Source organism: Carassius auratus, unplaced genomic scaffold (assembly GCF_003368295.1).
Source record: "Carassius auratus strain Wakin unplaced genomic scaffold, ASM336829v1 scaf_tig00217509, whole genome shotgun sequence".
Taxonomy (NCBI): Eukaryota; Metazoa; Chordata; class Actinopteri; order Cypriniformes; family Cyprinidae; genus Carassius; species Carassius auratus.
The window spans coordinates 99,797-124,238 of NW_020529103.1; the positions used below are offsets into that span (position 1 = coordinate 99,797).

General features: G+C 41.4%; 1 protein-coding gene across 10 annotated transcripts in view; it reads left to right on the plus strand.

Annotated features, from left to right (window-relative positions):
• LOC113101096 (syntaxin-binding protein 5-like) overlaps window positions 1–24,442 on the plus strand; it is a 138,989-nt gene that overhangs the window by 93,396 nt on the left and 21,151 nt on the right. For 5 of the 10 annotated variants that reach the window (XM_026265566.1, XM_026265569.1, XM_026265562.1 and 2 more), the window contains exons 9-20: window positions 1,169–1,244; window positions 1,856–2,013; window positions 3,206–3,278; window positions 4,393–4,540; window positions 4,693–4,760; window positions 6,324–6,364; window positions 7,316–7,533; window positions 7,898–8,064; window positions 8,226–8,351; window positions 9,685–9,836; window positions 12,112–12,180; window positions 13,270–13,335. In XM_026265566.1, the coding sequence (XP_026121351.1) occupies window positions 1,169–1,244; window positions 1,856–2,013; window positions 3,206–3,278; window positions 4,393–4,540; window positions 4,693–4,760; window positions 6,324–6,364; window positions 7,316–7,533; window positions 7,898–8,064; window positions 8,226–8,351; window positions 9,685–9,836; window positions 12,112–12,180; window positions 13,270–13,335 (1,362 nt within the window). The remainder of the gene's footprint in view (window positions 1–1,168; window positions 1,245–1,855; window positions 2,014–3,205; window positions 3,279–4,392; window positions 4,541–4,692; window positions 4,761–6,323; window positions 6,365–7,315; window positions 7,534–7,897; window positions 8,065–8,225; window positions 8,352–9,684; window positions 9,837–12,111; window positions 12,181–13,269; window positions 13,336–24,442) is intronic. The other 5 variants (XM_026265563.1, XM_026265571.1, XM_026265565.1 and 2 more) reach the window with 3 other exon arrangements.

Consider the following 24,442-nt stretch of genomic DNA (forward strand, 5'->3'; position numbering starts at 1 on the left):
TTAATTCTGACGGCAAACAAGAAAGTATTATAATGTTTGCCTTTCTATTACTAATAGGCCTGATATAAAAGCAATCATTATAATAATTTCTGTATTTATTCATCCCTTTGTTTAACCATTCTATCTGATTATTAGACAGACTTCTATCCATATTAGACAGAACTGCTAATGACGACGACGAACAAGAGAGAGAATATGAGCACATGTGAGTTCAGGTGCTGCGTTCTCAGCGCTGTCAAAGTCACGTCTCAAATACATCGGCCAAGCAGAAAAACTTATGGACTAATGCCGATATTTGAAAAATGCCAAATATCTTTCGATATATCAGCCTTGGCAATATGTCGGTCGACCACTATTTATTATGGAATTAATTGTATTCTAGTAATCCTCTGTATGAATTATTTTTAATGTTTATTATGTAATTGACAGGTTTGGACATAAAAAAGACATTGAGCCTCCATTACCATATGACCCTTAAATTTTTTAACATTTAAATCAGATGAATAATTACAGTTGCAGTTTCAGTTTCAGTTGCATTTCTTCCTATCATATAATATGTGATATTTTAACTTGTAAAAGAAAAAAATAAATGTTGCTGGTGTATCATCCTTGTACCCTAAATGTGGACATGCCTTAGCCTTTTATTATTTTATATGAAGCTATTTATATTTATACCAGACCTTTAAAATTAGCATTTTTTTTTTTTTTTTTTTGGCATTTGTAGAACATTTATTAATTTATTGATTTATTAATATGTCTTCAAATGAACCAAAAGCGAGGTTTTGTTAGTCTTACTTAATTTCTAGGGCTAAATTTTACCCCAAAGTATAGCTAAGTAAACCCACACACAGTTTAAGAGCCCTTCAGCCACGACTCATCATCTATTAGTGAAATATGACTCACCTCACCAGGTGTGTTCATTATGGAGGATGATTCAGTATGTGGGTTCGCAGTGTGTGTGTGTGTGTGCAAGTTTGATTTGACAGGAATAAGTGATTCACTCTCAGTCTTTGTATGTTTGGGGTCCCGGCCTTCAGCTCAGTGGTTATATAAAGATGAACACACTCACACTGGGAAAACTGGTTTCTTAATCAGAGAGTTCTGGACATAAAAATAAGGTGAAAAAGTGAGAGCTCACCATCAAGCCTTTTTTTTTTTTTTTTTTCAGGCAAGACTCAGAGAGATGGTCGAAAAGAATCATGTAAACCCATTCTCAAGGTCGAATACAAAACCTCCAGAAACAGGTAAGAGAACACACAGCAATCCCAAACAGACCAATATACAGCTGATAAATCTTGGGAAATGCAGACTTGAGTGCTGTGGATGAATTTAGTCCTCCTATTTGCTTGCGACAGATGTGTCCAAGTTCCACTCGAGAACCATTATTGCCGCTTTATCTTGTCACAAAACAATTAAAGTTTACTGCCTGTCTTATAAAGTCTGGTTTCCTTGGGAGATGAGCAACAAAACATAATTTGAAGAAACTCCATTTTTGATTGCTTGTTTTATTCTTTGTATTTTTTTTTTTTTGCCGTTTTCCCCAGTGCTGTGTTCAAAGAAGTGGTCATGAGTGGCTGCCTCAGTTTTAATGATATTTTAGATTAGCTTGGCTGTAATATTGTTTCCCACCTTTTGTTTCTTCCTATTTGTATAGAGAGTATTTCAGGGTTGTGAAAAAGACTTTAAATTGAAACAATATTTTCCATTTGTTAAGGGGATTTTCAACGTAAATACAAAGCATAAAACTTGCCTTTTAATAAGATATTAGCTTTTGGTTCTTGCCTTGTTAAAGAAAGAAATTAAGAGAAACTAAAGTGGTTTTCAGTTAACACTTCGCTTATTTTCTGTCTTCCAGTAGTGATGCATTTATTGTCTTCTCCGGGGGTCTTTCGTATGACAAGGCAGGACGGAGACCAACCCTAACCATCATGCATGGCAAAGCCATCACAGTGTTAGAGATGGACTATCCAATAGTGGACTTCCTAGTGCTCTGTGATACGCCTTATCTCAACGGTGAGTGTACTGAACTGTCTGTGAGTTCTGTCTCCTGCTGTCTTCCATATAATAAATTAAATGTTAACATATATTAAAACAGGCAACTGCTATTTTTAAACTCAAATTTTCATAATATTACAGATATTACTGTATTTATTTGACTGAATACATTCAGTCTTGGTGAGTATAAAAGATGTATAAAATAATACCAAACCAGTACATTTGAATGGTACTGAAAATGCATTGTGAATCAATTACACAAAAACTTTTGAAACTTCCAACCTGAAGGAACAAGTCATTTGTGAATCCGACATCAGTAAGGTGAAATGCTACACGTGAACTGATCCTGAATGGTTTGAGAAGTGACAGCTTCGGCTCTGTTCAGTCAAGGGGAAAGAGTGTATCGCTATATCTGTCTTTTTCTCTTGAGAAAAGCAGATAAAAACTAATCCCTGTCAAGCATATGTACACGAATGCACAGAATTTGTTACCCAGAATACAACAGCATACATACGGCAAACATCCAGCAAATATGAAGTGATTTCAATTGGTAATTTTTATTTTAAATTCTGCTTGTTTGTTCATTCTGACCAGTGCATATTCAGCACAGTACATGGCCCTGCATCATCATCACCTGTACGGTTTTCATGAAAGAGAATTATGGATTCTGCTGTGCATAATTGTTACACACAAACACAGAGGAGATAATTAATGCCTTCGTCCCCTTGGTTTCAAGATGTCACCTTCTCATTAGTTTTCCTCACAAAGCTTAAAGCTGAAGTGTGTAATTTATGCACCACCAGAATAAAGACAATTAGAAAAAGAAAGAGTTGTAAGACAGGGTTTTTTGAACATTCAGTTCGTCTTCAACTGGTCAGACAAACATTTTCGGAGCTTGTCAGGATGCTCAAATAAAAACAAATGGTTGTATCTCACTATTACAGAGATGTTTCACACAAAAATGTAAATTTGGTCATCGTGAATTCAACCTGTAAGACTTTTTTTCGGTGCAACACAAATTTTCATATAAATCATTTTAATCTTCAAAAATGTCTGTGTATTTTGTCCATACAGTGAAAGTCAGTGGGGTCAAATGGTGTAGTTTCAAACGTCTCCTTTAAATGATTAAAATCCATACATCTATGTTTTTGTGCTCACTTTGCCTCGAGTTCATAGATGACTATTTGAGATGTTGTGTTTGTGTTGACAGAGGTCCAGGAGCCATATGCGGTGGCGGTTCTGCTGGAGAAAGATTTTGTTGTGGTTGATCTATCCCAGAGCAAGTGAGCAATCTCTTCTTCAGCATCTCTTTCTGTTTCCACTGCCAAACTCACACACTTTATGGCTGAATGATGTAACTCAATGTGATGTACTCCAACAACACCTCACACTAGTACTTCCACCAGAGGCAACATCGCTCAACACCCAATACATTTTGTGTCCGTGCGTGTTACTTTTGAAGATGCTTTGTGGAAAAGAGCTGAAATCTGAGTGTGTGTGTGTGTGTGTGTGTGTCTTTATTTGTTAAGAGTAAATATCATTGGATTTGTCACTCATAAACATCCATCAAATGAGTCATTATTAAGAACCAGAGCCAAGGTCAGCCTGACTCTGTCTCTCCATTTCTTCACAAGGACGCACTGAAGGAACAAACAAACAGCTGTACTCAAACCCTCTCTAAACCAGACAGTCATCTATAAATTCCATTTAACTTCAACTGTAAAGTGTACTTTGGTTTAGTTTGATGTTCTTTAAAAACATGATTTAGTTAAATAAGCTTATATAGTAAAAGCAGTAAGCCACTCAAGGCTGCAATGTACTGTATTTTAAAATGATTTCATACAGGTACTCTCAAAAATGTGGTGAAATCAAACACAACCTTGTGCTTATTGCTTTTATGTCAGCAATAGCAATATGGTAAAGGCACATTCATTAAGAATAAAAATAACAGTTGCGCTTCAAAATTATTATTATGATTAGAAACTAAATTAATACTAATTCTTCTAGTGGATAATGTAGTTCAATTGCATAAATGTGGGTCAGTAGCTTTAATACAGGACTCGTGGGTATCAGTACCTGGTAGCCCACTTAGAGTCGCCCACAGAGCACATTCTATAAATAGCCTCATTTTCTTTTATCATAATAATTCTCGTTCTTATGTATTTCAAACATGTAGCCCTTTAGCACGTTTATACCTTCTGGTTGCTCTCACTTAAAGTAAGGTTGGAGACACTTGCCTTTTGCTGTTTATGGTCGTCTTTAGCAACATAATGCACTTAAATACAGTTTTCAGTGGATGTACGGTCACGGATATAGGCTATTTTATGAGAAATGAGTCACAATCTTTTGTGTTTCATAAATGCCTGTTATTTATTTTGAAGTCTCTCTCTCCTGTAGTTTTCCTATCTTTGAGAACCCCTACCCCATGGACATCCATGAGTCTCCGGTCACATGCACGGCTTACTTTGCCGACTGTCCCCCCGACATCATACCCGTGCTTTACTCCATAGGAGCTAAACACAAAAAGACCAGCTACAGCCACAAGGTTTGTCAAAGTTCTTCGTTAATCCTTTAATTTTTTGGAGTTTCTCGATGACCCAAATTGCAGCCTTCCATTTGAAGTGCTTAGTGAAACGTATGATCTAATTTGCTCGGCAGTTGAGTGTTATAGAAATGTGTTTATGTGTTTGTGTTCAGGAGTGGCCGCTCAGAGGTGGCACATGGACGGTGGGTTCACAAACATACCCAGAGATAATCATCACAGGGTAAGTTGTAAGTTGTTGTATTAAAAAACACTTCGGGTTTATGTTCAAGTTTAGAGTTGGTCACATTTTTGTATGTTTTTGAAAGAGGTTCAAATGGTTAAAAACAGTTAAGTAAAACAATCATACTGTGAAGTTTTATTACACTTTTAAGTAACTGTTTTCTATTTCAATATATTGTTAAACGTAATTTAAAGTTTTTAAAGTTAATTTTTATGCCATTATTTTAATTGTAATGGCACACGATCATTCCGAATTCATTTTAATACACTGATTTGCTTTTCTTTTCTTTTCTTTTTGTGGAAATGTGGAAAACTTGCTATTTGGTTCATGATTCTTTAATGAATAGAACATTCAGAAGAACTGTATTTATTAGAGATTCTGATAGTGTTTATAGTATTTAACAAAACATGCTCAAAAAAAATTCTGTTTATTTCATATCATATTAACATGAATTTGGTTACTAGGCATTGGAAGAATTTTTTTTTTTTTCTTCTTTTTTTTTTTGCATTTCCCATAAGCATCAAGTTGATTAAAATGTGTGTTTTTTCGTCTGAAACTGAATATGTGGATGGCTCAGCCGTCCCAGAGCAACACACTTCATTTTCTCACTTGGATGCTTGTGCATTTATCACATTGTCGCTCACAGCAGTATTGACAGGTACATGGAAAAATATTGGGAGTAAAAACTGAATGTCACACTTGTTGCCAAATCTCCAATGAATGATTTCTAGTGTTTGTATAAATATGGTCACCTTTGACCATGACGACTTTTACAAAATAAACTCTTTTATACTTACTTTTAAACTTAATTTCAACACTTTATCTAATGTATCTACTGTACTAACAATGTCCAACATACAATCATCCAAGACAGATTTTTTTTTATGAATATTACAGTTTATTATCATTTACACCATGTCATATGATGTTGTTATGATGTCATATGTTTATGTAATCTAAAGGCTTGTAATGAAAATTAGTAAAATGCATCTCACAGTATATGTTAAATTAGTAGAACTAAATAAGAAAAACAATGTGCTTGCTTTTCTTGCACCTCAATTTTGAAAGCATTAAGTTTATCTTGACCTTCAGTTGATTTAAAAGGGTTGTTGCGCAGTTAAAATAATGGAAGTAAAAAAAAAAATAATAAAATTAAACACAGCCCACACAAGGTGGCGCTTCCTACCTAAAATAGTTTCACGCCCCTGCCTCAATAAAGTGAAACTTTCCACCCACATGTGGAGGTCATTTATAGTATTTTTATTTGCTTGAAAACTCTGGATTGATTTTTTTTCTTCCGAAGCATGCATTGATTCCGTTTGTTTTCACTTGAAGTCAATGATGTCTAAAATGTCCCCTTCTGCTTGACTCTCATTGGTAAATGTATCGCACTTCTCTGCTTTAATTCAATCGCGCTATTGACCCTGCGTGTTGTTCTCTCTGCCTCTTTTGCCCTCCCGTTTCCACAGCTGTCATTGCTTGCTTTCTCTTAAGTGGTTTAGCACACACACTCATTGGCTCATACGATCGCTCTTTCTCCTTCCTCTTTGTTGTCCCCCTCAGACATGCAGACGGATCAATAAAGTTTTGGGATGCCACGGCGAGTAAGTGTTTTTGCTTTGACAAGCAAGTTCCCTCCTTTCAGCCTCATGCTGTTTCTGTCTCACTTTTTTTTTCTCTTACTGCTACCCCCCATTATGCTTTTACATATGATTCCTCATTTCATTCTTTACAACTATAACCAAACAATATATGACCAAAATGGACATCCAGATACCAAATATGTGTTGGTTTCACAACCATGGGCATTACTTAAAGGAATATTCCAGGTTCAGTGCAAGTTAAGTTCAGCCGACAGCATGTGTGGCATAATGCTGATCATCAATTCATTTCTCAATTTCTATTGAATAATGGTGCGAAAGAACGAAGTTTATATATTTATTGAAACATTTACATGAATTCTTGTGTTAAAATGTTGTATTCCGCATTACATCAAAACCTGAAACTATTTACTTTGTTACCACTGGTGTTGAGGTGAACAATTCATCTGTGCAAGTTAATCTATGAAAAAAAATATATATATATATATTTTTTTTATAATTTTAATACAAATCTGAAAATGTGCTTTTTTTTTTTTAACAATTATTAATACGTTATTGTTACAGTTATCAGTCTTGGACTTTAAAGGGATAGTTCACCAAAAAACACAAATTCTGTCATTAATTACTCACTCTCATATCATTCCAAACCTGTAAGACCTTTGACATCTATGCTTCAACTGTAATTTTATGAAGCTAAGATAATATTTTTTTGTGCGCATTATACAGATAAATAAATAACATCTACATTCAACAATTTATTTTTTTTCCATATCTTTTTTTCCCCCTTAAAGTAGACACTAATATTTTATGGTGCCATCATTATGCTACTATTAAGTGCTTTTGATTAAGCTTAACTTGTACTAAATAAAAAAAAAAATGTCCTTTAAAGTACTGTTTCATCACCATTCATTATGTAATAAGATGTGATGTGGTGATAACCTCCATCTCTGTCAGTCACACTGCAGATGTTGTATAAGCTCAAGACGTCAAAGGTGTTTGAGAAGCCTAAGAGTGGAGATGTGGGACGAAGCGCTGAGCTTGTGGAGGAAGACCCCTATGCCATTCAGATGATCAACTGGTGCCCGCAGAGCCGTATCTTTTGTGTAGTCGGCATCAGCGCCCACGTCATCCTGTACCGCTTCAGCAAACATGACGCCAACACCACCATCACGGTGAGTGTGCTCTTAAAGTGATAGTTCACCCAAAAATGCAATCAACATTTCTTACTTGCGTGTTGTTCCAAACCTTTATGGCCTTCTGTGTAACACAAAATTAATAAGATATTTTTATATTTAAAATAAGATATTTTAAAGAATGTTTTGTCCATACAATAAAGGTCAGTGGGGTCTAAAACAACATTGTATGCCACTGACTTTTATTGAATCAAAAAAAAAAAAAAAAAACGCTTTTGTCTTTTGTGTTCAGCAGAAAGAAACTCATTTTGAGTGAACTGTGCAAATTAAGGTGAACCTTTAAGAGTTTGAGTACATGCTATAGATTTGATGGATTAACTTTGTGTTGCATTTGTGTGTGTAGTCCCTAGAAGTGCGACTTCAGTGTGAGATGGAGGATGTCATCTCTCCATCGGATACAGAGAACACTCCATGTTTTTCGGACCCCAGCGGTCTCTCACCTCAACCTCAGCCTCCAAGTCCCCGCAGCAACACCCCAGACAGTGTGCGGGACAGCATCCCTTGCCTCAAGTGAGACTATGCAACATTCCTCACTGCTTATGTTTTCCTATGTAGGACTTGATAAGATGAACTTGCTTACTAGATAATTCTACATAGAAAGTATTAGGTCAGTAAAGTGTAACAGTCAAAACAGATTCCACATATACTGAATCTGAATACTGTCGTCACAGGGTTAAAGATCGGACGATCCGAATGCCTCCTGGGTACCAGGCGGAGCTGGTGGTTCAGTTATTATGGGTCGATGGAGAACCGCCACAACAAATCACCAGCTTGGATTTAAACTCTGCATACGGACTGTAAGTGGCCCTACCTCTTTGAAGTCATCTATTTTATTCAGCCAATAGAATCCTTACTTTTTACTGTAATTTAATAGTGTTTTCCATTTTGCCTTGAAAATGAATACTGTAGTATTTTACTATACAGTGCCATGGCAATACCAAGGTTTTGTGGACTTTACTGTGGTATATGAGTATGGGACAGCAGTTAAGTATAGGGACCAATTCTCACTTTCGACTTCATGTAGTTGCTTATTAGCATGTCTATTATTAACATATTGGCTGTTTAAAGCACATATTCTGCATGATCATATTCTACATCCCTGAAACTAAACTTTACAAGTACCTTAATAACTATTAATAAGCAGCAAATTAGGAGTTTATTGAGGCAAAAGTTGCAGTGAATGGTTTATTAATGGAAATAATTAGACATTAACATTAAGTGTAACTGAGTATGGTAATCAAACACCAGTGCTCTCATGTTTAATGTAATTGAATTTGTCATCATAAAGACTCCAGACTCATGTGTCCAGCTGTTATTCCAGCTTGCAGGGTCTTTGATTTTTTATTGAAGTGATAAAACTCTAATTCTAAGTTGGCCTTCTTTTGAATCTTTCACTTGTTGTCATCCTGTTTTGATTCAGTCACAACCACGTGCAATCATAATCACTAAAGCATTATTATGAGAAAAGGTTGCCATGCTGATGTCTGGCTACAGTGAGAAAGACTTTGAATTCATTCCAGCAGATTTAATGTTATACAGTCCAAATTTGTGTATGTGTGTCTTGTGAATAGTTTGGTCATGACTGGACCCACAGTGTGAGATTTACCAGTAATTAATGGAACATTTTAAAATCAGTCTCATTTTACACACCCCTTGTAGAACCTGTTGGATGTTTAGCATTTTAGACAACATATATTATAGTTATGTGTTTGTTGGGGCAGAAATAAGGTAAAGACATTTTTATACAATTTTGAAAAATTATTATAATTTGGTATAACAACTAAAAACCGTTAAATAATTGTTTCCTGTAATATATTTTAAAGTTTCATTTGATCCAATGCTAAGATGGTTCTGAAGCCGGACGAGAAGCAACGCTAATGCAATTTATTTGTATTATCCCACTTTAAAAATACAAACAAAAATAATAAAAGAATAATATAAACTAAAGATTCTTCAAGGGAAATGTAAACTGGGCAAAGCTGTGTGATACATTCAAATAGCATATCATATTTAGACATAGCTGTGATCGTTAGAAATATTGTTAGTCATAACTGAACTTTATGATGGGTTTTTGTATATCTAATATGAAACATAGTTGTGTATGCTCAGTGAGTGTGTGTGTTTGTGCAGGTTGGCTCTAGGTAACTGCAATGGTTTGGCAGTGGTGGACTACCTGCAGAAAACCATTCTGCTGTGTATGAACACCCTGGAGCTTTACGGATCCGCAGACCCTTTCCAGCGACTAACACGCTCTCCTCGCAAAAACCGACAGTCCACATCAGGTACACATGCACTATGTGTCTCAGAATCCCACAAATGTTCAAACACAGTGTGTTTCTTTGTAACAAAGCTGTAAAATAAATTTCAGCTATGGCCACACGTCACTGGCATGCACCTACAAACATGCTCAGCACTTCATTTCATCAAAACCAAACTTTGCAAATCTCAGGCTGTCTAACTTCTGTCCTTACCTGTCTCTTGTTCATTTAACACACACATACGCACACAGTCCCTCTCTTTAACTGCATGGGACAGACTGCATTCCCGGTTGCCTTCTCTGCATGTCGTCTGTTGTATCTCTGTTGCTGTTGGTCTTTGCCTGAGAACGACACGTAACAGAGAACACAACGTAACCTGCCATACGGACTCGCTGTTACTAATCCAGCACAGATCTCGCTCCACCTGCCCTCCTCTCTCCTCCTACCCCGACTGCTCACACACATACACACTCAAACGACCATCCAGAGAAAGAAGATGTCATAAGTGAAAGCTGAAGATGAAGATCTGTTTTCATAGAGCTTAATCAAAAGGAAGCCGTGGGGAGGCGGCCATACTGGCTCCTCACTTCAAAGTGGTCGCTCTCCCTCCTCTTGTTCAGGCAGCTGTATCTTTAGAAACCAAGAGGCTTTGAGCCGACATGGAGATGCAGAGGTGGGCAGAAAGGTCGTTCGGTGCAGTCGAAGAGTGATTTTGATCCATAGCTTATGTAAGCTCTCAAAAAAGAGAGAGAATGTCTTAACGCTCACCCACACACTCAGGCCAGTGTGTATAAAGGGACGGTTTTGTACTCTTTATGTTTTCCAATCGGATAAAAGGAGCGGAGGTCCCACTCAGTTTTTATTCTATCATTGATTTCATTCTTTAGTCATTCTCTATATATATATGGCGGGATCCGAAAGTCTGAGACCACTGATCAGAATGTTTCTATTTTGAAAATTTGAATGCAGTTTATTATTATTATTATTATTATTATTATAAAATTGTCAGTATAATAATAATAAAAAAAATTATCACTCATTAGAATGTAATCGTACTTTCGTATTTTAATAGTAATTTTATATTATATATTTTGTTATCTTATACTCACACAGACTACATACAGTATATCTAATTAAAATACAGTGAAAATAGAAATATTGCAAATTATTATTACAGTTTTCTTTTTAAATATATTTAACATATAATTAATTTGTGTGATTTATCTATTCTGATTTGCTGCTCAAGAACCATTTCAATGTTGAAAAGTATTCTTTCAGAATTTTTGATGAATATAATTTTTAAGCATTTATTTAAGATAAATGTATTTGTTCTCAAGTGTGATTCAATCAAACAATCAATCAATCAATCAATGACCCCAAACTTTTGAATGGTAGTATAAATATCTTTAAATTGATGTACACCTACACGAGTTAAGACCTATCAGTGACCAATAAATGAATGGACCCTTTTGGTTCATGACGTAAATTAATAATTACTGATTGAGAATTGGTCATAATAAGCTTATTTCATTATTGACAAAAAAAAAAAAAAAAAAAATTGCAGATAGTATTTGTGTTTTGCTATTAAAAAAATACTTTAAAATCTACAACTTACGTTTATCTCCAGGTTTGTTTTTTGTTTTTTAAACCAACAGCTTCAGTCTGGTCTGAGACTTTTGGACCCCACTGTATCAGCAGTGCTGCAGTTTGCATTGTGTGTGCAGCAACATAATAAAACTAAAATGCTTACTTTACAATCAACAAAATGCAACATTTTGATGCAGCAACTTCCAGTAGGTACAAAAACAGCAAAGCTCATGTGATCCTGCTGCTGTCAGACTTTCAACCTCAGTTTAGACAGGGGATCCATCCGCAAAACGATTCCATAATACTAATACATACTTATGCTAAATGCATCTTCACATACATATTTAAAGATAAACACTGAAGAGAGAAGTCATTTCTGTTTTATGTCAATATTTATGTTTGTTCGTACAATTTCTGTGCCACCTTCCGTGGTGGCTGTTAATCTTGAAAGGACTTTTCCTTATGTTTAGTTCTGTTTTCTGCCTTATTTTGTTGTTTTTGGTAGAAGTATAAAAAGCAAAAGGTTAGGATTCATTTTCCTATTTTCATTCCTTCGTTTTCTCCCTCAGTACACTGGGTCTTGCTCAGATTGCGGTCACGTGCGTTTTGTCACTCTGAGCCTATTTTGTTCTTCTCTCCTCCTGTTTTCCTTCCCTCACTCCATGTCTCCTCTCATGGGTGGCGGTGCTGGGGCATGGGGGCGCTGTTGCAGACTTTTGCATGCGCGGCCTGTCTAACTTTTATTCCGATTCAAAGAAACGGATCCGTACTTCCTACCAGAGTAAGTCATGTCTCCAATGAAACATCGATAGGGGCAACACAACAGCAAGGAGGCAAAGCACAGACAATGGGATGTCATTTATCAAAATGTGTTATTTTGAGGAAGTTTACAATAGGTAGATTTACCATACCATATTAAATTCAATGCAGCGTTATTTATAGTAATTAAATTAATTGTTACAGGATATCACATATTCTGAATTTGCGTACATCAAAACATCCAGTTACAACCTTTGATTGTCTCCTTGCTCAGTGTTTTATTGATTTGTGCCAAAGGTTTGTGTAAATGAACCAATCACAAATGACCACGTTCTCACACTGTGTAAAAAAAAAAAAAAAAAAAAAAAAAAGACATGACATTACAGGACATGACATGACTTATCCATAAAAAAGAAAGAAAAAAAAATAGAACTTGTTTTTGTATAGGGACAAAAGTCAATATAAAAATATAAATTTAAGTTACAATCATTCTACAGTAAGTGACTAGTGAATTTATATGCAGTAGAACTTTTTTTGTGTAAATAAATACAAAATAAAATACTCTATTTGTGAAAATGAGGCTTTCACCGCACTCATGTATATGACCATATAAAGTTATAGCTATTATTTAATTAAAAAAAAATTCCTAACCATGTACTTTGCAGAAATACTTCAGTTTCTCACACACACACTTTTAAAATGAAGATATTTCTGCAGTGGAGGCCTCATCATGTTTTTACCATCATGCCTTGAGTAACCTTGATGTGGTTTTTGTCTCTCTTGCATGCACACACATGCATGGAATTGTTGTTGGTATTAATACACATGCTTGATTCTGGAGTTAATATACAGAACAGCTCATATTCACAACTGACCGAACAAAAAACGTCATGGCCATAAATACCGTATAAACCTAGTTAAAAGTTTAAAAACTTTTAAGATGTCTATACTGTACATCTTCCTTGCATCGCTCCAGGATCATGATAGTGTCTCAGACCACATTGTTTGTCCTGGTGATATGATGCATGCAAATGTGTTTGGTGGTCATGGAACCCGATGATTATTGTCATCTTCTTCCTCTTACTATGCCTTCCATATTCCTCCATGGCAGGCCTTACAGAGCTTTCTGATAATCAGGTGTCTTTGGACCTAGAGAGGAGCAAGTCACCCACCTCAGGTAACTCATGACCGCACACATCTATGATAATCTCACCTCCTCTGATAATCAAGCATATGTCTATACTTCTATCTTTGACAGCCATACCCATGTTTGACCACACCCACTTTATATAGTCACACCCTATCATGACCAAGCCTATCTCAAATAGCAGTATCACCTTTGATAATCACAGCTGCTCCTAGTTCTGATAACCATACCCGTGTCTAGCCATATCTATAATGATGTTAAAAACCTGTTTGATGAAAGTCACTATTTTTGAAATTCCACTTGTGGTGAAAAAGTCACACATTTCAGATTTAATGACCAAAACTTCTCAATTCCGACACTCACATAAACCTTCAAACCTTCATCAAACCAGCAGTTTTCATCTTTTTCTTTTCTGTCCTCTTCTGAGTTTCCCCACAGCACAGGTATTCAGTCCCTGGAGGCTTTTTTCGACTGCTCTTTTACCCCCAATGTCTTTGTTTCTTCCTTCTTCTTTAAAGGAATCATAACCTGTGTAGAATTTTTATGAGGATATGCTCATGTTTTCAGAGCTCTACTCATTGTTTGCATCGCCTCAGTGGGATGAACATGACGACAACTACAGTGCTTGTCCTTGAGGATCTAAATAGAGCTCTTAATTTAGAAGAATTCTTTCAGTAACACTTTGATTTCTCAGGGGAAAAAAATATTGTATTGTGACTTTTTTAAGTTATTATTGTTTGAAATATCAGAGGCACATTTTGTGTGGTGTCTTAAGAATACAAAATGTGCTGTCTGTTTTTCTCTCTCTCACTTCACTCTCATGTCTCAGTGCAGTTGAAGCCTCTGCTTGTTTTCCCAGTTCCCAGCTCAGCAGGCATCCTGAAAGATGCAAGTCGCTTTGGTAAGATGAGCTGAGCTGTAGCCTGACATTAGTAGTTTGAGAGGAAGAAAGGATACATGAGATTCACTTCTGAAATGTGGTGTTCCCTATCTGTCGGTCACTACGAGTTATGTCGACCGACAAATGGGGTCTCACTTGGGAGGCCAATCATCTCTGATTTTAAGAGAAAACGCCAATGAAATTGGCAAGTGGATTAACACACCTGAGCCACTCCCCGTGCCAGCGGGTATAAATAGGGCGACAGGTGCATCCACTCATTAGATTTTTGCTTCGGAGCCGAGTAGTCGATGAAGAAGATCACTACAAAGCCATTCATCTTTGTTTTTGGTAGAGCTGTTCCTGGTCGGTGTGACGGCGCGTTACAGTGGTGTCCCTGCGAGCGGCGATTCCCCTGGGCGCTTCGGCTAAAAGAGACGGTTCTCTAAAAGAGCAAATCACGGACGATTCGCGTCTTTTTCAAGATGCCGTTTCGTCCGTGTCCTTCTGGATGCGGTCGTTTCCTGTCTTCGGTTGACGGTCACGAGCGTTGTCTGCAGTGTCTGGGCGTCCAACACGCTGAGGCTGCGCTCGTGGATGACTCATGCGTCTACTGTGGGCGTATGAACATGGCAGCGCTGCGATCGCGTCTCTCACTCCTCAAGGGGAGTGCAGCAGACCCCTCTGTCGCCACCCGTCCCGGTCTCTCTGGCTCGAGCAGAGGGCCGCCGGCTGGCGCTCTGGGAGATCTGAGGATCACAGTGAGAGCTTCTCCGCCGGGCCACGCCCCACGGACCTCTCACTCCTCACGCAGCGACTGTCCCGTGCAGCTGCCGATTGATTCTGCTGGGCCGTCTCACAGCGGTCCCAGCGTGTCTTTCGGTGCGCCGCCCGAGGACCAGATGTCGATTGCTGCATCGGGGGATGGGTTATCGACCTCTGAGGATGAAGGTTCGGCGGGGCTGCCCCCCTCGGGTGTTGTCGCTACTGCCGAATCGGACTTGGAGTTGTCGGCCATGCTTGCCCGGGCAGCCGTGAGTATCGGACTGGAGGTGACTACACCGCCCAGTCCCGAGCCCTCACGGCTGGATGATTGGTTTCTCGGCGCGGGACGCGGCTCACAACCTCGTTCTGCTCCGGTGCCTTTCTTCCCGGAGGTGCATGAAGAGGTGACGAAGTCGTGGACGGCCCCTTTCACGGCCAGAAGCCGCTCTTCTCCCTCTTCCATCCTCACCACCCTCGATGGCGGGGCAGCCAGGGGGTACGTAGAGGTTCCCCAGGTGGAGAGGGCGGTTGCGGTGCACTTGTGCCCACAAAACGCCGCCACTTGGAGGAATCGTCCGCGCCTCCCGTCCAAGGCCTGTAAGCTGACGGCCGCACTCGCTGCCAAGGCTTACAGTGCTGCGGGCCAAGCTGCCTCTGCCCTGCATGCCATGGCTATCCTGCAGGTACACCAAGCCAAGGCACTCAAAACCATGCACGAGGGTGGTACCGACCCGGGGTTGATGCAGGAGCTGCGCACGGCGACCGACTTCGCCTTACGGGCAACGAAGGTCACGGCGCGGTCCCTCGGGAAGGCGATGTCCACGCTGGTGGTCCAGGAGCGGCATCTCTGGCTGAACCTGGCTGAGATGAGGGACATGGACAAAGCGCGCTTTCTCGACGCCCCCATCTCCCAGGCAGGCCTGTTCGGCGACACTGTCGAGGACTTTGCCCAGCAGTTCTCGGCGGTACAGAAGCAGACTGAGGCCATCCAGCACATCCTGCCCCGACGTGTCTCTCCGGCTGCCACCGTTCCGTCGCGGGTAGCGCCTCAGCCTGCTCGTCGCCGTGGGCGCCCCCCTGCGTCCTCTACGCCAGCTCCGCCCCGTGCTGAGAGTTCTTCGAGGCCGGCGCGTCGAGCCCCGCGCAGGAGAGCGGCGCCCCCCGTGTCACTCCCGGCTGCGAAGTCCTCCAGGAAGTCGACCAAGCGGCCCTGACACGGGCAACTCGGAGATGCGGAGAACTGCTCTTCAGGAGATGGCGAAGACAGCGCCACTCCTTCCCCCGGAGGAGGGCCGGGCGGAGAATCTTCAGTTTCTGTTTTGTTCTGTTCCGCCACTGGCCGGACGGTATCTGGGAGCGTGGCTTGCGCTGCCCAACCCGTCACGCTGGCTCATCCGGACGGTTCGACTCGGCTATGCGATTCAATTCGCCCGGCGACCCCCCAAGTTCAATGGCGTGCTCGAGACTTCGGTGGCAGTCCAGGACGCCCCTGTCTTGCGCGAGGAGATTGCTGTCCTCCTGGCGAAGGATGCAATCGAGCCGGTCCCTCCAGCCGAGATGAGGACGGGGTTTTACAGCCCTTACTTCATCGTGCCCAAGAAGAGCGGTGGCCTTCGACCTATCCTGGATCTGCGAGTCTTGAATCGGGCCCTACACAAGCTCCCGTTCAGGATGTTGACGCAGAAACGCATTATCAAATGCGTCCAGCCCCAGGACTGGTTTGCAGCGATCGACCTGAAAGACGCGTACTTTCATGTCTCTATCCTCCCTCGTCACAGACCGTTCCTGCGCTTTGCTTTCGAGGGTCAGGCATGGCAGTACAAGGTCCTCCCCTTCGGGCTCTCCCTGTCCCCCCGTGTCTTCACGAAGGTCGCGGAGGGCGCCCTTGCCCCACTTTGGGAAGTGGGCATCAGGATCCTCAACTATCTCGACGACTGGCTCATTATGGCCCGGTCCCGAGAAGAGTTGTGCGATCACAGGGACTTCGTGCTTCGGCACCTCAGTCAGTTGGGGCTTCAGGTCAACCGAGAGAAGAGCAAGCTCTCCCCTGTGCAGAGAATCTCTTATCTCGGTATGGAGTTAGACTCGGTGAGTATGACGGCACGTCTCACCAGCGAACGTGCCCACTCAGTGCTGAACTGCCTGAGTTCCTTCAGAAGCAGGACAGTGGTACCACTGAAACACTTTCAGAGGCTCCTGGGGCATATGGCATCCGCAGCCGCAGTCACGCCGCTCGGATTGCTTCATATGAGACCACTTCAGCACTGGTTACACTCCCGAGTCCCGAGATGGGCATGGCGCCGCGGTACACATCGTGTCACCATCACACTGATGTGTCGCCGCCTATTCAGTCCTTGGTCGGACCTTGCCTTTCTACGGGCCGGTGTGCCCTTGGAACAAGTGTCCCGGCACGTTGTTGTCACAACAGATGCCTCCAACTCGGGCTGGGGCGCGACATGCAACGGGCAGGCAGCCTCAGGGTCCTGGACAGGACCTCGACTGCTTTGGCACATCAACTGCCTGGAGTTGCTGGCAGTGCATCTAGCTTTGCGACGGTTTCGTCCGCTAGTGCTGGACAAGCACGTGTTGGTCCGCACGGACAACACTGCGGCTGTTTCGTACATCAACCGACAAGGCGGGTTACGATCACGCCGCATGTCTCAACTCGCCCGTCATCTCCTCCTCTGGAGTCAGACGTGGCTCAAGTCGCTGCGCGCTGTCCACATCCCGGGGGAGCTCAATCGTGCAGCCGACGCGCTCTCACGACAGCTCACTTTCCCCGGGGAATGGCGACTCCATCCCCAGACGGTCCAGCTGATTTGGAGTCGATTCGGGGAAGCCCAGGTAGACCTGTTTGCTTCCCACGAGTCCTCCCACTGCCAGCTGTACTATTCCCTGTCCCAGGCCCCCCTGGGCACAGATGCACTGGCACACAGCTGGCCTCGGGCTTTACGCAAGTATGCGTTTCCCCCAGTGAGCCTGCTCGCACAGACACTGTGCAAGGTCAGGGAGGACGAGGAACAGGTCCTGTTGGTTGCGCCTTACTGGCCCACCCGGACCTGGTTTTCGGAACTCATGCTCCTCGTGACAGCCCCTCCCTGGCGCATCCCCCTGAGGAGAGACCTTCTCTCTCAGGGGCTTGGCACCATTTGGCACCCGCGTCCAGATCTCTGGAACCTCCACGTGTGGCTTCTAGACGGGACGCGGCAGACCTAAGTGATCTGCCCCCAGCAGTGGTAGACACTATCACTCAGGCTAGAGCCCCTTCTACGAGGCAGGCCTATGCTCTGAAGTGGAGTCTGTTCACGAATTGGTGTTCTTCTCACCGAGAAGACCCCCGGAGATGCCCGGTCAGAGTCGTGCTTTCTTTCCTGCAAGGTAGGCTGGAGCGTGGGCTGTCACCCTCCACCCTGAAGGTGTATGTGGCTGCCATTGCAGCACATCACGATGCAGTGGACGGCCGGTCCCTGGGGAGGCATGACCTGATCGTTAGGTTCCTGAGGGGTGCCAGAAGGTTACATCCTCCTAGGACACCCCTGATTCCCTCCTGGGACCTCTCTATTGTCCTGGCGGGACTTCAGAGGGGTCCCTTTGAGCCGCTGGATTCGGTTGAGCTGAAGTTCCTGTCTCTCAAGACAGCGCTCCTGATCGCGCTCACTTCCATCAAGAGGGTCGGGGACCTCCAAGCATTTTCGGTAAGTGAAGAGTGCCTTGTGTTCGGGCCGGCCTACTCTCACGTTGTCCTGAGACCCCGGCCTGGATACGTGCCCAAGGTTCCCACCACTCCCTTCCGAGACCAGGTGGTGAACCTGCAAGCGCTGCCCCTGGAGGAGGCAGATCCAGCCTTGTCGTTGCTGTGTCCCGTAAGAGCGCTCCGCATATACGTGGACCGCACCCAGAGCTTCAGAAGCTCTGAGCAGCTCCTGGTCTGCTTTGGAGGTCAGCAGAAGGGGAAGGCTGTCTCTAAGCAGAGGTTGGCCCACTGGATAGTGGACGCCATCGCCTTGGCTTACCATTCCCAAGGCGAGCCGTGCCCCCTGGGGGTGAGGGCCCACTCCACACGGAGTGTGGCCTCCTCCTATGCGTTGGCGCACGGCGCCTCTCTGGCAGACGTTTGTCGAGCTGCGGGCTGGGCGACACCTAACACCTTTGCGAGGTTTTACAACCTCCGTGTAGAGCCAGTTTCCTCCCGTGTGTTGGGTAACAGGTAATTGGCGGGAAGGGCTGGCTGGGTGTCTCGCTTGCTGCGCCATTCCCCCTAACACGGGGATGTGAGCGCCTTCTTCTCCCAGTAGAGTTCCCCGGTTGGCGTACCCTGGTCGAGCATCCTCCAGCACCCTCGGCGTCAGACTTGGCGGAGCAGTCTGTCGCCAGGCCCAGTACTGGCGTTAGCATGCCCGGAGCCGGTCAGCCCCCGTACTGGGCTAGGTGTCCATATGGCTGGGTTCCCTGCGGGTAATCCCATATGTGTATTCTTCCACGGTAAGGTTTCCCTCTTGGCAAACCCGTGTCTTCCCTTGACAGATCGCTCTGTCGGTCTCTTCTGGCAGCCGTCCCATCCCTACTCCAAGGTAGGACCTGCCTCAGAGACCCCTTCCATATGTAGTACTGCCCCCTGGGTCAGTCCATATCAGTATATCCACATGTCACCTCCCTACGGGTAGGATGTGGTCTCCGTAGCGACCCTTCCTAAAGGCTCGCTTCCCCATTGTCTTGCCAGCTGAAAGAACAAATAGGGAAGATTTGAAGCAATCTTTCACTGAAGGTTGAAATCCCTTCCATTTACTTTATGTGGGCGGAACAGCAGCATGGCCTTCTCCAGCAGCGATGTACTCACCCTTTGGCCCCTTCGGTACCAAGGTCAGTGAATTTGCGCTGGGGCTTTGGGAAGGTTACGACCTTAAGCGTAGCTTTTGTGGCACGCCAAGGCTTGTCAACAATTGCAGCGCCTCAGGGTTGTGACAAGGTTCAGGTTATGGCGTTTTCCATAGGACCCCATTTGTCGGTCGACATAACTCGTAGTGACCGACAGATAGGGAACGTCTCGGTTACGTACGTAACCCTCGTTCCCTGATGGAGGGAACGGAGACGTTATGTCCCCATGCCACAACCTTGAACCATTCGCTGTTGCCGGGACACGTTCTCGGCTCCTCAGCGTAAAACCTAATGAGTGGATGCACCTGTCGCCCTATTTATACCCGCTGGCACGGGGAGTGGCTCAGGTGTGTTAATCCACTTGCCAATTTCATTGGCGTTTTCTCTTAAAATCAGAGATGATTGGCCTCCCAAGTGAGACCCCATTTGTCGGTCGACATAACGTCTCCGTTCCCTCCATCAGGGAACGAGGGTTACGTACGTAACCGAGACGTTGTATCGAGCATTTGAAAAAATAATGAGCAAACCTATATCAGTTTATTTCTTCTGTGGATTACAGAAAAGTTGATGTATTGTTTTCATACAACAGTGACAGAATTGTCAATTCTGGGTGAACAGTTCCTTTAAGATCTCAAGTCTGTAGTGAAGCACAGGCGTCACATGTGTGTGATTTTCTCTAGAATATTCTGTGGTAAAGAACTGGCTGTCAGAACAGTATCCTTTGTGTGTTTTCTTTGGGATTTGTTGTGCTGGCTTCAGGCTGCTGAGTAATTCAGATGTGTTTTTTTTGTGGAAGCAGCTATTATGACAGGAGTCGGGAAATGGCCTTCTACAATTGGCTGGGGAATTCAGCCAAAAATTGGACTGAGATTCTGGGCATCAGCCACTGAAACATGAAAAGAGATTTTGAAGGACTATAGAGAAAATATAAATAATGATGAAGGAGAATACTAATACATTATTTGTTTGTGTTTACTGTATTTATTTCATTGCACTCATGTTTGAGCATGCATCACTTTTCCCTCCCTACATTTCGAATATTGTAATTAATACGATTCTGCCTTGATGGTAAGGCATTCCAAATGTTTTTGGAATGTAATGGCAGATTCATTGGCTTGTTAAAGCTATTTTCTGTTTAAGTATCCTACAATTAAATTATATTTTCACTTTTTTTTAACATAATCTGGCACAATGACAGCTGATTGGAAAATATGCACAATAATGTACATTTTGTGTGTTATATACTAGTTAAGAAGAATAAATATATTGCCCTTAAATTATATTTTTCATGATTTTTGTATTCTTAACATATTATTTTGTGACACCACTGTGTCAGTTCTGCAAACAAGCACACACACACACACACACGCACGCACGCACCCCCCCCCCACACACACACACACACACTATATATATATATATATATATATATATATATATATATATATATATATATATATATATATATATAGTACAGACCAAAAGTTCGGTCATTCAAAGAGTTTTCTTTATTTTTATGATTATGAATATATATATATATATATATATATATATATATATATATATATATATATATATATATATATATATATATATATATATATATATATATATATATATATATATAAATACTGGACATAAAGGTGCCCATCGTTAAAGAAGCATTGAAACAGGTAGGGAACAGGAATCCAGGTCCTCTGTTAACTTTGTGCCTTACCACAGATGAAAAGATGTTATTTGCACATGACTCTGTTTGTTGTGCTACATTCACAAAAACAAAAACAAAAAAAAACTAATTAACCTTGAGATGATGGAAATTGGCTGAATCAAATAAATGTTTGATGGCACTGTTGTTATATGAACTTTTTTTTATTTGTTAATACTTCTATTTCAGCTTGTAGATGTGTGCTTTTGAAAGTAGCATTAAGCCAGAACAGATAAATACTGAATGGACTCAATGTTGCGCAGCTGTTTCTGGCGCTGTTTTCATGCGTTTGCTCAGGGGCACGAACCGTTTACCATAACAAACACTTCATGTGCTCACCTCAGCTGATATAAAATGACACTCTGCTTTAGCTGCTAATGTATTTACTTGATCTGAAAAAGGTTGATTTTTGCAACATCATCTCGTCAGTATCATCTCTGATCTCAAGCACACCTCTCAGTCTGCCCTACTCCCCATCAAGTCCAGCAATTGGGCTGCAGTCCACTTTGAAGTTCTCATAAGTGTTATATCTCTCTATCTAGTTGACTAGTTGTTGTTGTTTGTGCGGGTGTTGTTTTTGTCAGCAGGGTGAGGTGGGTTGCTGAGACCCTGTTGATTGTGGCACATTGCCAGGTGGTTAATAAACTGAAATGTCAGCCATTGACTGTGACCAGCAAAGATATTTTTAGAAAAAAGATTATTCTGGAATGAAAGGGAGAAATGGGAGCAAAAGAAAGTGGATGTGAAAGGACAGAAAGCAGTAATTTGTTTTCCAATTTTCTGATAAGCTTATTGTACTTGTCTAACCTGCAGAGATGAGTGTGCATTAAACCCCTTCTGAAGCACAAAAGCTTAACTTAATGTGTCATATCATCATGAAATATTCAAAACATCTCCTGATAAAAGATTACTTTTGTGGTAACATTTTCAGTCTAAGCCAGTATTCTTAAATTTGGTAGTCTGTTTCTAGCTCTTCATTAGCTGGTCTAATTTGGTCATTTAGGTGGTTAAGCTGTTTTTTTTTCAGGGTAGCTAGAAGTTAGCTATATGTTCCAAACCACATCTACAACATTGTTTAAAAAACAACAACAATAATAATAATAATAATACAAATAAATAAATAAAAAAAAAATTAATTTTACTAATGTTTTAAATATAAATTAAAAACCAAAGTGAAACAAACATTCAAACATGTAGGGTTAATAATGTTTTTTTAAAGAGTCTCTTAAAGGCTTAGTTCACCCAAAATTAAAAATTAGGCTGCATTTTACTCACCCCCGAGGCAACCTACTGTAGGTGTAATTGACTTTCTTCTTTCAGACGAATCCAGTCGGAGTTATATAAAACATTGTCTTTGATCTTTCAAGCTCTATCATTGCAGTCAGTGGTGATGCATTGCAAAAGATGCAAAAGATGTGAAATAAAAAGTGCCCTTCCTTATAAAAAAAAAAAAAAAAAAAAAAAAAAAAAACCTGCTGATTTAAATATAAGCCAATAGGAGACTGGTTTGCCTTTGCTAAAGTAAGGAACCTTTGGGACCTTTTTAAGGATTCTTTGATAGATAGTAATTTTTTTCAGTTTAATGCACCATTGTTGAGTAAAATAATTGATTTCTTGCCATAGTAATAATAATAATAATAAATGACTTTTATTATGGTAATAATAAAAAAAATAATAATAATATAATAATATTATTAAATGATAATAATAAAAAACATTTAATTTGCTTTTCATTAAAAATATTTAAACACTTTTTTTAGATACCAGATGTGCTGTCACCTTTTACTTTTATCTGTTATGCCGTAAAGTCAATGTAATGTAAGCTGATGCAGCAGCACAGATGGGTGAAACGATGTGGACAGTCCTGAGCTCATATCGGCATAAAATGACGAAAAAAAAAAAAAAAAAAGCAGTATTTAAATGAGAGCAAAACAATAAGCTTTTGGACAGAAGTGCAGATGGTTCCAAAAAAAAAAAAACACGAGGAATGCCATTATTGTTGAAGCAGAATAACCAGTCCTCTGATACACTTGTTATTCTCTCACAACGCTGTTCTCTCATCTTTACCCTCAGCAGTCTGGCATCAATTCACACAGCAATCATGATTTTTACTCTCAGGTCGACACCTGCAGTGATTTGTGAGTCTTATGAATTCATCCTGTCTAACGGGGTTAAATGCAGCGAGAATCTCCGCCATTCTGTGTGTGCTGAAATGTCCTCAGTATTTGAAAAAATAAAAAGAAGAAAGTCAGTTGCTGCTGAAAAGAAAAATGATACTAGATATTTTCCAAGGTTGAGATGGCTTTTCTAATAAAAGCACATTAAACAAAGGTCTATGCAATGGCATGCCTAAGATTTCTCAAATGTTCTTTATATACACTCACCTAAAGGATTATTAGAAACACCTGTTCAATTTCTCATTAATACAATCACATGGCAGTTGCTTCAATGCATTTAGGGGTGTGGTCCTGGTCAAGACAATCTCTTGAACTCCAAACTGAATGTCAGAATGGGAAAGAAAGATGATTAAAGCAATTTTGAGCATGGCAAGTTTGTTGGTGCCAGACAGGTTGGTCTGAGTATTTCACAATCTGCTCAGTTACTGGGATTTTCGTGCACAACCATTTCTAGGGTTAACAAAGAATGGTGTGTGTAATAATATAAACTCCATAATCATCGGGAAGAAGGAGGCGGGAATCGGCGCACAATCAAATGAAACTTTAATAATCAAAAATAAACACAAAACAGCGCATCAGCCCCTCACGGATGACTGATGCGCGAAAATAATAAGCAAAACATAAACTAAATGCCCAGGCCTGGTCCTCTCTCGTCCTTCACGGTCGTCGCTCCAGTTTTATATCCTTCCATCTCCTACGTGGGACTCGAGACCGGTGGTGGGTCGCAGGTGTAGCTCA